At 52.9% G+C, this 12,112-nt stretch overlaps 1 protein-coding gene across 1 annotated transcript; it reads right to left on the bottom strand.

The window, feature by feature from the left end:
• Positions 1 to 914: 914 nt before the first annotated feature.
• Positions 915 to 7,827, bottom strand: Vsig8 (V-set and immunoglobulin domain containing 8). The gene is made up of 7 exons (XM_090339816.1): positions 7,779 to 7,827; positions 4,421 to 4,596; positions 3,786 to 3,987; positions 3,440 to 3,661; positions 2,593 to 2,709; positions 2,064 to 2,268; positions 915 to 1,188 (listed from the first exon to the last, which is right to left on the bottom strand). Exons 1-7 carry the CDS (start codon positions 7,825 to 7,827, stop codon positions 915 to 917), a joined length of 1,245 nt encoding a protein of 414 aa, XP_090195942.1.
• Between the last annotated feature and the right edge of the window lie 4,285 nt (positions 7,828 to 12,112).

The following is a 12,112-nucleotide window of genomic DNA, read 5'->3' as shown; positions in this document are numbered from 1 at the left end:
ATGGGTGTTCAAAGAAAAAGAGAGAGTGATTCCCCTTCCCATCAAAAGGAGAGCTGGGTGAGATTGCCTTGAGGTCTTTCTACCACCTCATAGTCTGACTCTGGCCCCCTTCCTAGCTGCTGAGAAGGAAAACATACACCGGAAGAGAAAAAGGAGGGGATGAGTACAATGATCAGGAGCAGTGAGAAATCATCTCTGATAGCTCCCTGTTTGCTCATGGGGCCTTACTGAATGCAGAGGGGAAGTCCCCTTCCATTTCCGACTTCCCCAGTAAGGAAGGGATAGAAGAGGTGGGGTGGTGGGTATGCAGGAGGCAGCTGGAAGCAACCTCCCCCTCCCAGAAGGAGGGGCCCTCTCCTCCCCAAGGCCAACCCTCCCTCCGTGGAACACCCGGACAGTCACCTCAGTCTCAAAGCTTCTTTATTGTGCTAACACTGTTGCCTGGGATCTCAGATCTTAACATACAGAACAATTCAGTCCAGACCCCCACCCACCTGGGGGCCTGGGACCCTCTGCCTTGGCTGGGGACACCTGGCCAGTGCCTCTATGGCTCTCAGATAAGACTCTGCTTTCTCCTCCCTCCCTTCTCCCACCCTCCTGTTCCCTCCCAGCCCCAAGACTAGAAGTTGGGGGCGTGGGGGTTGCTGGAGAGAGTTCTGGACAGCCTTCTTCTTTCTTTCCCTGCCCCTCCCCACTTTGGGGAAAAGAGGCTTAACCGTCCTGAGATGGGTTCCCCGTCTTCCCCGGAGGGAAATTCCTCAGCTCCCCCACTAACAGCCAGTCGGCCTCGAGAGAGAGCGAGGTCTGCACCGGTCTGAACTTGTCCCCAGCAGCGGGCAGAGAGCCCCGACCCGACCCTCCTCCCCTCCTTCCCGGCCGGGGCGCAGGCCGGCGCCGCGCGCGTGCGCGCGCGCTCACACAACAAGCCCGTCCTTGACCTGCTGCAGCCCCTCGGCGCAGTCGGCCGGCTCGGCGCTCTTGACCTTGACGTAGACCGGGGAGGGGCCCGCTTCGCAGGCGGGGGCGGCGGTGCGGGGCACCAGGGCCACGTCCTCGGGGCCCCCGCAGGGCGGAGGCGCGTACTTGCGGCGCAGGGAGCGGCTGACGTTCTGCGTGGGGTACCCCAGGAGGTGGGTGACGCGGCTGCCGCGCCCGCTGGCCTTGCACCCCGGCGCCTCGGCGTCCACTCTGGAAAACAACAGGCGGGCGGGTGAGCGGGCTCCTCCGCGGCGCGGCGTTGGCACGGCCTGGGCAGAGCTGGGGGCTCTTGGTAACCTCCGGTCTCCCGCGCCTCCCTCCACCTTCCCCTGGCCTCCGTTCTCTCTCCATCTCTCTCTCTTCCTCTCTCTCTCTGTCTCTCTCGCGCGCGCGCTCGCCCTCGGCCTCCACACCTCTCTCCCTCTCTGCACCCTCCTGAGCCGACGATCCACCATCCCAGTCCTCCAGTCGGGGCTCGTCCACGCGCGTCCGCACGGCCTCCGCCCCCAGGGCCCCGGCGACCCTGGAGGGGGGAGCCCTGGCGGCCTCACAGCGGTTTTCCTCTTTCCTGGCCCCCTTCCCCATCGCTCCCTCCCTCCCCAAGGCACGGCGAGCGTCAGCGCGGCTAGGCTGGTTCTACTTTTATTCCTACTTGGGCGTCTATCATAAGTTATGGTTAACTCTTCTTAAAGAAAGCATGGCAGAGTTGTCACCGGCGCGTACCAGGAAAACCAGAAGAAATTTAAAAGGAAATAAAATAAAATAAAAAATAGAGCCTGCCCTCCAGGAGCTTACAGTCTAGACCAGACAGGAGAGTGGGATGCAGGGAGAGAGAAAGAGAGGAGGGGGGAGTGGAGGGCAGGGGAGCCGAGGGGAGGGGGGGACGAGGGAGAGGAAAGTGGGGGGGGGGGACAGAAAAGCCATGCGGCGAGTGGCAGGTCGACGTGCTGAGAGGTCCCAGCACTCCGTGGCGATGGCGAGCGGGGGTGAAGAGGGGTCCCAGCCGGCCGGTGGCAGGCAGGGGTGAAGAGGGCAGGGCGCCGGTCCCCTCGGCACAGCAGCATGCATCATGCATCAGGTTTTACCTGATCTCACTAGCCAAGTCGCCGCCGCCGCAGGCCCCTCCGCCGACCCCGCCGCCGTTGCCGTAGCCGAAGGCACCGCGGGCGCCGCCGGCCCCGGCGCCTCCGCAGCAGCAGCAGATAAGACCCCAGATGCCCACCGCCAGGCACGCCAGCATGAGCAGGGAGCCCAGCACAGCGCCCACGATCATGCCCACGCGCTGGGAGTCTGTGGAGACAAAAGGGTGGCGGGTCAGACTTATGGTACTTTCCAAGGCAGGGGTCTGTGGGAAAGAGGGAGGAGAACCTGGGTAGGGGGGAGAGGGAGAGAGGAGAGGGGAAGGATCTCTGGGGCCCTGTGAATCCCAGTGTGGAGAGTATGGGGGAGATTGGGACTTAATTCTTTGCATCTACAGGTAGCCTCCAGGTGTCCTAGGTAGAGGCCTGGAGGCTGGAAAGAAAGAGTTGGCTGTGGCTCCAAAGTCCAATCGCATGACCCCAAGCCAACCCCCCCTCACCCCAATCAGGGGACCCTTAGGGCCACTGCACCTACCTGACACCTTCACCTCCACCACACAAACGCTGTAGCCCACGTGGTTGGCCACTGTGCACTGGTACAGCCCATTGTCCTCTGCAGAGATATCCTTCAACACCAGGTCCCCGTTAAAGCCTGCAATTTTGCAGTCATAATCAGATGGCTATCCCAAATCTGGCAAGGTTACTTCCTGAGAGCCCCCACCTCCTGTGTCAGCCCCTGAGTGGACACCACTATGTAAGAGAGAAATGGCTTAGGCACACATGCACATCCACTTCACTGAGCCACCTTCCCCTGCTGCGTGGGAGAGACAAGGACACCTCTGCCCCAGAAAAAAACATTCATTCATTCATTCATTCATTCTGTGACCTCTAGTGGCATATATGCCACTTCTCTGAATGCACCAGTGCTCCCCCATTTGACCAATGAAAACTGGGATAAACTAGGGAACTGAAAAGTTCCCTCTCACTTTGATATTCCTTCATCATGGATATTATTCAGCTTCTCAGCTAAGAGCCTTGAATACCTCATCCCATTTTGGCTTTACCTGTTCCCCAGAAGGTAATTAGCTCTTCATCTCTTTTTATAGGACACAGAGAGTTTATGCTGCTTGCCTGAGGTTTGTAGCTTAGTGTCCTGGTGAGGATTCAAGCGCAGCTCTATCTCTGTCCATGTTTTTTTTTTTTTTCCCCACATTAGCCAGGCTATTTCTGACTGACCCCGTGCTTTTACTTTCCCTAGGGGAAGCTTCTGTCTGAGAGGAGCAGTCCCTCACAGGTGCTCCAGATTTGCTGGAAGCTAGGGAAAGCTAAAGCGGTCCCAGAGTCCATGTTCAGTCCCACTTTGCCCTCTGGGCCTTCCTTACCTTGGTTGACAGAGCTGTGGAACGATTCCTGGTAGGAGAGCTCAGAGTGGAAGCTGTGCTGAGAATGGTAAGACCCAGCTCGGTAAGGGTGACTGTGCCCACTAATCTTGGCCCACTTGTATGAGAGGGGCTGGGAACCCCCGTTGGCAAAGCATTTTAGCACCACATCGTTGCCCTTTGCCATGTGGCCTTCAGTCCAGCACATGGGTACCGCAGGACGAGCTGCAAGGAAACAGACAATGGTGAGTCAAGACCCAGCCAGGAGGCAGAGCCAGGCCCTCCATGGCCAGGCTCCCTTTGTCTCTGAAGCCTGGGAGAAGAGGAGCCCAGAGAACACTGGTCTTACCTTGCACAGTGACAACGACCTTCCGGGTGGCCATGGTGGTCTTCTTCACCCGGCACTCATAGGTGGCGGTGTCCGATACCTGGAGGTTCATCAGGTTGATGGAAGCATCATACTGGCTGGGGTCCGAGGCTGCAAAACGCACCCTCTGCTGCAGATGGGGGAGGTTGCCATGACTGATTCTCTTATCCTGGTAACTAAGGAACTGTAAAGGAGAGGAAAACACAGGTGGTGAGACCAGCAGAAAGGCCATGAGGACCGACTGGGCAATTTACTGAACTTTTCTGGGACTCAGATTTTGGGATTTTGTTTTGTTTCGTTTTTCAGCTTAAAAATAGGATTAATCATGCCTGTGCTACTGATTTCATATAGAATAGGTGAACGCCAATGAAGGCAAGCACTTTGGAAATCGTCAGGCAAGCACTTTGGAAATCATCAGGCCAGGCAGGGAAGGTCCTTAGAGGGCAGGGCCCACACCTCACCTTCCCGCTTGGAATGGAGGAAGTTCCCTATTGCCTTGGAGGAAGTTCAAAATCTTGATTTCCCAGTTTGCCCTCCTTCTCCCTCAGGATACTGGCTGCCCAACAGGTAGGCATCTCAAAGTACCACAGAAGGAAAACCCTGTGCCCAGTACTTACTATATTCTCTCGTTGTGAGGGGTCTGAATTGAGCTGCATCCACTCAATGTCTAGCGCATTGGGGCCATAGTCCTCAGGATCCAGAATGTAAGGGCAGCCCAGCCTCACGTTATCACCTTCTGCCAGGTACAAGACCTCCTGGCCGTCCCCGTTGATCCGCACAGCAGACAGCAGTGCTGAGGAAGGGGAGACAGCCAGGGTGAGAGACCAGAGCTTGGTGAGGCTTCCAAAGGGAGGAGGGGCTTCTCGTGTGTGCATGTGTGTGTGTGTGTGTGAGTGTGTGTGTGTGCTATATGCATGTCTGTGCATACACTTGCCTTGCTTGTTTATTCATTGGCAGGGCCTGTACATGCTTGTGGACTGCTGTATATATTGTAGCATTGCAGAGATATGCATATGAGTACTGTTTGCTTAGACAGAGCTATTACGTATGTTTGTGTCTATACATGATTGTATGTTTGCATGCATGTAGTCAAATGTGCATTATATGATTATGAATATCTGCAGATGCAAAGATATTCATGTGTACTTGTAAGGCATTTGCTTATATGCTTACTCAAGTGGTAGTCTAGGTGTTCTGGGGTGTGTGTGTGTGTGTGTGTGTGTGTGTGTGTCTGGTTGTAGGTGTAAGGCACTGCATGCAGCATAGGTAAAGGCTCTAAGTGATGGCATGTGCTCTTGCATGACAATACAGCTGTGACCTGGAGTCTGGCTATGTTCCTGTGTGATAGTGACTGATGGTTTGTACCTGGAGCTGGGACAGCATGTATCTGTAGGATGAACCTTGCATGACAGTGAGTGGCATTGTAGGCTGTGTGTCCTTCCCCTGGCATTATTGTGTGGTTGAGGTACAGCCACTCCCACATGCTTACTCTTATTGAGGCCCCTCCTGCCACTGAGTCAGAGGCAGGAGGCCAAGATCTGGAAATCAAGATTAAGTTCCTCTCCTTCCCTACCCTGAAGCCCCAGGCAAGAGCCCAACCGGTTAGACCTAGAGAGAGAGAAGAGGGGAATGTACCCATGGCCTCACCCTAGCTACTCTGCACCCTGCCTCCCAGCCTCCAGCAGCACTCCCTCCACAGGCCCCTCACTCACCTTCTTATCCATCTAGAGTCTTTGTTTTTAATGGACGTGCCCTTAGGAATCTCGAAGTCTCATCAATCATTCTTTTCTGCCCTCCTATGGCTCAGGATCTCTTGCATGCTTAGAGTAGTGTCACACACACACACACACACACACACACACACACATACACACACACTATTACACTGTCATAGGCAAAACAAACATAGACAGGCCTTCAAGTGCAGATACAAACCTATACTGTCTCCCCTTCCTAAGTGCATAGACATGGTCAGATCTATACAAAGGCAGACACATTAGCACCAAACACAGAAAGTATTAACGCAGAAGACACACCCACTGCACACTCCTTTGGTTTCATACACATTCGTTCAAGATCAGACATACCTACAGAAGCCCTGTTTGTGGGGCTGACTCTAGAAAGGCCGGCAAGGGCCCTTTTAACATTCAGAAACCTACCTAGGCAATCAGCTTTCCCATAGCCCAGCTAGACTACAAAGAACTTGACCCAGAGGAGACAGGCTGCATGCTGGAGCTCTAACGGGACCTGAGGAAGCCTCTCCAGCCCCAGGCCAAGAGAATATCAGCTCATTCCTGAGATAAGGATCCCATGCCATCTGCCAGATCCTGGGGCGGCACAACGCAATCCAGGGATGAGTTCACCTGAGAGCAGAGACTCCTCCCTAGGGAAGAGCCACTGGAAGCTGCCTTTTCCCACACTGTGGAAGTCAACCAGACAGGAGGGTGAGTATTTGGAGAAAGGGTCTTGGGAAGGACAGACAGACTGGAAGCAAAGTGTCTCCACCCTGCACTAGGCTGAGTGGCTTTCTTCAATTTCCTAGGCCAGGGAACCTCGCCCCAGCGTCTCAATCCCTTAGAAGCTTTCTCAGCCTCCTCCCAAGGGTTCCAGCCTTTTGGCACCTCCTCCCTCTCCTTGAGAAGCTATTCCTAGTGTCCCACTGTGACTCCTCTTACTGTGGCACTGAGGTGATACTTTCAGGGAATGTGAGAGAAAAGGGAGACTAGAGAGAGGGAAGAAAGCCAGGGAAGAAAGCTGGACTGGGAGACTTCAGGAGATAAGAGATAGGAGTAGGTCTCTAAAAAAGACAGTGATTGTCCCCCTACAAAATCACCAGGGCTTACAGCCTTCTAGGGAAATGTCACCTCAATAGCAGTGCCTTCAGCTGGGAAATCTATTCAGAAATTCCAAGCTGCTTCCAAGCAGGAAGATGACAGGTGAAAAAGAAGGGAAAGAGGAGAGAAGACAGCTTGGTACATAAATGCACACCAAATCTGTGCTCACTTGGACACACATTCTACACATGGACATGTCTCAGTTCCCCCAAACACCGCTGGGGTCCCTGCCAGCCCAGTGCTTAGCAAGCCGAGAGGGTGCTACAGAAATCCTGCTAGAAATACAACCCCCCCCACACACACACACACCGGGGGGTGGGGGAGGGTCTTCCCATGTTCTTCCTCATTGCCTTCATCCTAAATCCAAACCTCTGGAGGACCCAGGGCTCTTTCCAACAATGCCCAGCAGAATCACCCTTGCTGGGACTTGCCCAACCTAGGCATGTAGCTACAGTATCCAAACCTGAGCACTGCCTCCCAGGAGTGGCCCAGAAAGGCAAGGGGGCTCTGGGGGTTGTCGTCTATCCTTACCTCCCAGGTCTCATCCTGGAGAGGGCACAACTCGGAAACTCTCAAAGCAAAAGGGGCCCAGAGCAGAGTTCTCAAGTCTGGATTGTCGCTGGTCATGACAGAAGCAGCACCCTGTAGACTCAGCCTTTTCAAAGCAGACAATTCCCCTGCCCAGGCTCTGGCTCAGGAAAGCCGCCCTCCCAATGAGAACAGCACACGGAGTCGGATGGAAATTGATCCTAAGGAGGCTCCTCCTTAGCCCCCACCCAGAGCTGCGGCTCAGCTGACGCCTACCCCACCTCCATCTCTCATAGGTAACTGGGAGCAAGCCCTGTCTCCATTTCCAGCATGGGCCACAGCACGCAGGGACCTGCAGACTAGTGTGAGCGCCACAGGCTCTCAGACACCATGATGATCCAGGCAAAGACCTCCACACACAGATGCTGCTCAAATCCTTCAGGCACAGGCTGTCCTGGTCGTATCCAAACCATGCTCGTGGAAGGGTGAGGATGGGCAGGCCCTGCTGGGACCTCTCAGATCACCATGGACTCTCCTCTGAGCCCTTGTTGACCTCTTTCTCTGCCCATCTAGCCTCATGCTGGGCCTCCCGGCCCACTGCCCAGCCTCATACCTGGGCTCAGGCACACGAGTAGAAGGTGGAATGCTCCTCGAACTCCCATGTCTCTAGGCTCGATGTATCCTCCGCCTGAGCTGGGTTCCCGTGGGACGGTGATGGTGGGTGTGAGGGGCAGGAGGAGGGAGGGGGAGCTGAGGGCCCAGACACTGCCCGGGGTGGCAGGAAGGTGCAGTGAGTGCCCAGCTGGGGAGCAACCGGCGTTATTTCTATGGGAGGGAGGGGGCCTGGTCCACGCCTTGGGGAGGAGCCCCAGTAGCCCTAATTAGCGGGGTGACAGGATAGCCTACCCAGGCATTACCCAGCCCTCACCCAAGCTCTTCCCTGTCCCAAGAGTGGCACAGGGCGACCAGCGGGACTTGTAATTAGGCACCTGTTAAACCTCCACTTCCTCCTGGACACATCCTCGGGGTGACAACAGTCGCCCCATTTTACAGCGTCCACTTTACAGCGTCCAGGGAGCTCCCCTCACCACTCATTTGCTGCCTCCTTCCCTGGAGGAAATGGGAAAGAGGAAAGAGAAGCCAGGCTTGAGGAGGAAGGGTATAGAGGCCTTGAAGAGTTAACACTGGGGTCTAGCACACCCCTCCAAGAGCAGGGATTCAGAGAAAGCACCTCTGACTCTCCAGGGGACCCAGCTATGGCTCCAGTTATGTAAGAAGTTACAACTGGGGGCCGGGGGAGGGGGAAGGGGGAGGCCCTTCATCCATGCCAATCCTGGAAAAAAAAAGAAAGGCTCAGGCAGACAAAAACCATCCAAGAATGCCCCAACACCCCAGCCTACCTTCCCCTTGAGGCCTCTGGCCCTTCAGAGGGAGCAGTGCTCTGAGCTGAAAGGGGGAGGGGATGAGTGCATTCAGGAACACAGTCTTTCCCTGCGACTGTGCTCCCACCCCTCTCTAACACAGAATAGCTCCCAGGACTCCAGTCCTGTGGGAATCCAGACCCCTCTCTCAACACATAGATATAAAATACTTCAGTGAGGCCTGCAGTAGAGGGGCGTGTGTGTGTGTGTGTGTGTGTGTGTGTAAGAGGAGTAGGAGTGAGTGGAGTTTTCTTTAATGAAGGAACAGGACGGGGGGGGGGGGTGGGGGGGGGATATATGAGTGTACAAACCCATCATAGGTGGGAAGGAAGGCTGAGCCCTTCTGTGTGTGCTTTTTTTCAAGGATTTCTTGGTTTCCCAGATTCTATGCCCAGGAATAGTCCATAGGCCTTGAAGGGTGAATGCAAGGGTCTTTGATCTCTAGAACCCTTATAACTAGACTGGTCATCAGTGACTAAGGTCATAGTGGTAACTAAGCCAGCACGATTCTGGGAAGGCTGGAGCTGGACTGATGGGTTCCTAGCTAACAGAAGGAGAAAAAAGAAGGCCAACCCTTGGTGATTGTTTAGGGGTTGGGGGGCACAGGACAGACCTTATGACTCCCTTAGATTCCAGAGCTGTCTCCCATAGGCAGATCACAAGGGACCCCATTTCTTGTCTCCCTCAAAGAAGCTAAGAGCCCTCTCTCACTCTGACATGGGGCTCCAGAAGGCCAGAGAAGGAAGAGTCTTAGGAGGAGTTATGGAGCTCACAGATTACTGCCAAGACCCACTCTTCTGGAAAGAATAAGACAGAACAATAAGGAAGCACAAAGAGTTCATGTGCCTTTGTGTTCTAAACCCCTCTACCCAACTTCTAACAATAACAGGGTGCTCCAGGACCAACCAGTTGTACACAGTGAATATCCTTATTTCCTTATTTATTTTGAGGTTTATGGGGTTGTCCTGTGCCCTCTGGAGAACAGGGATTATTATCCCCATTTTACAGTTGGGGAAACAGAGGCTTGGAGAAACAGGAGTTTAGCTCAGTTGCTGCTCCTGGCTAAATGGAGGATAACTAAGCATCCTGACTCTCAGCCCAGACTGATCCAAAAAAAGCGGGGGGGGGGGCTTAGTGACATCACAAGCTAATAGACATATGAGAAGGAAGTATGGTAGGCCAATGGTGGGTGAAAAAATCGAGATGGCCAGGAAAAGGGATACTGAAAGGAGCAGGGTTGTAGTTCCATTTAACTAAGGTGCTAGATAGAGGGGATCAGCTGAGTTCTGGACTTGAGCTAACATCAAAGTAGGGGTGGGGTTAATAAAAGTTCTGAATGAAATTGAAGCCAGATTTGACACTGAAATTTGCATTAAGGTTGGCATTAGAGTAGGAATTACAGCTAGCACTGAGGCTAGGGGCTATATCTGAGATTTTTACAACAAAAAAATAAGACACTCATTTCATTTATAGACATGTTTTGGGACGCAACTAAGACTAAATCAGAGGCTGAGCAAAGATTGATTTAGGATACTAGTAACAACTAGGTTCGAATTGAGTATGGAATTTGAGGTAAAATAGGCTGTGGCTGAGGTTAAAGTATGTGTTAAAAAACATAGGAGCAGGGAATTCATGGCAGTCAAAAATGAGATTTCATGTATGATATAGAAAGATGTCAGCCTGCTAAATCCAGGTTTGCCTAGAAGACTCGACCCTTCCTTCTGGAAGAATACCAATGGAACATACTCCAGGATTTAGGGGAGGGATCCAAGTGTGTATGAGCTCACATGAAGGGTATGAAGCGACTTAATCCCATAACAAATGAAACTTCTGAAGTGCCACTCCAGCATCAAAGCTCACAGCTTGGTCAAGCTCCAAAAAAAAAAAAAACCATTTGGGGAGGGGATGCAAGAAGCGATTAACAATGGTGGGGGAGGGGTCTGACATCAAACTGAACCATGAGCTGAATGAAGCCCATCAGAAGGAGTCTTACCGGGGAAGAGGTCTGGTTCTACAGCCCAGGAGATGGAACTCAAGGGAGAGTGAGAGCCTGTTGCTGTCGAGGGGGAGATCTATGGGAGTTTCTCAAAGCCTGGAAAAGCAAAGCACCATCGCTGGTCCCCCTTGACCTACTGAGAACTAATTGTCACCTCCTTGCTATGTGGAGCCTATAAAAGAAATTGTCATCCTTCTATGTGCCCTGAGCCCTGTGGGATTTAGGGTGGTGGTGATGGGGTGAGAGTGGCCTTCCTCTGGGACTGGTCCACAGCCCATGTCTTTCCCTGGGCCTCAACCTCAGCAGAGGAAGAAAGGCTTGCTCTTGGGAAGGCCCTTATTCCAACTCTTCCCTCTCAACAAATCTCTACCCTGGACATCCCATTTCCCCATCCACTTCCTTTTCAAGTCTCATAAAGGTCCAACATGATCTTAGCTACTGTTGGCCTTCTCTCTAGACTAAGAAGGAGAGGCAGAGAGAGAGAGAGAGAGTGGAGGACAAGAAAGTGGGGGAGGGAGATAATAAAAGGAGAACACGACTAAGAGGAAGAGACCAAGACAGCCAGAAAACATGACACTCAAATGGCCCATTGGAGAAGTTCAGAGAGAGGCAGAGGACTGATCTGAAAGTAAAGCATAAATTTCCAAAAGGAACCTTTACTTTTCCCTGGAAAATCCATCACTTCCCTGAAGAGAGTGCCCCTTCTTTTGTGCATTTTCTAGGGAAGAATGACCCTAGTTGGGGTATTATTTGCTTCTGTTCTGTCAAAAGCAGATTCAAAATAGAGGCCTATTAGAGACAAAGAGGATGAAAGAGGCAGGACAAGGACCCAGAGAAACCAGAAACAGCATCTAAGAAGAGATGCAACCCAATCTCAGAGCCTCTGCAGGAAGGACAAGCAGAAGCCTTAGCCTACCTTACCCTTCTCTCTAAAGCTGACTTTGCAGCAACCACACAACCTTACAGCTTTTCCATCCTTGCCTGTAACCAATCCAGCCCTTTTCCAGGCTTCCCTAGCTTCCTGGGTTCAAACTTCCATTTCCCCTGCCTTGGCCCAATACTGAAATTTGAATTTGACCCTTTCTCAACCCCTTCACATCCAACCCCTTGTCTCCCCTGAGTTTCATGCCCAAAGCTCACCCCCAAATACCTAGGAAGGTGCTAGACTTCAGAGAACCTCTGGGGAAAGTCAGAACAGAAGTGGCTCAGAATCAGGTAAGTTAGAGAGATATGAAGAAGCAGATATAGCTACTGTCTCTCCATGAGCCTTCAGCAACAGGTTTAGGATGAAAGATTTATGTGAGGCATGGCTAGTCAAAAAGACACTGAGCAGGGAACAGGGTGAGCACGCAGTTCTAAGAAAAGTGAGCGTTAGCTATAGAAAGAGGAGTGAGATCTATATGCGGGCTTGAGTTTGAAGATGCAGCTGAGGTTGGAGACTGAGACTCAAATCAGATCTGACCGGCAACAATGTCAGATACTAGTGCCCCAAGGATGCCCTGTGCCTCTTTTGAGGCTTCCTGAGCCTCA

Source organism: Megascapheus bottae, chromosome 10 (genome assembly GCF_031878675.1).
Source record: "Megascapheus bottae isolate mThoBot1 chromosome 10, mThoBot2.hap1, whole genome shotgun sequence".
In the NCBI taxonomy this organism is placed as follows: domain Eukaryota; kingdom Metazoa; phylum Chordata; class Mammalia; order Rodentia; family Geomyidae; genus Megascapheus; species Megascapheus bottae.
The sequence above is the reverse complement of the archived record's forward strand: the minus strand, read 5'-3'. Positions and strand labels throughout refer to the sequence as shown.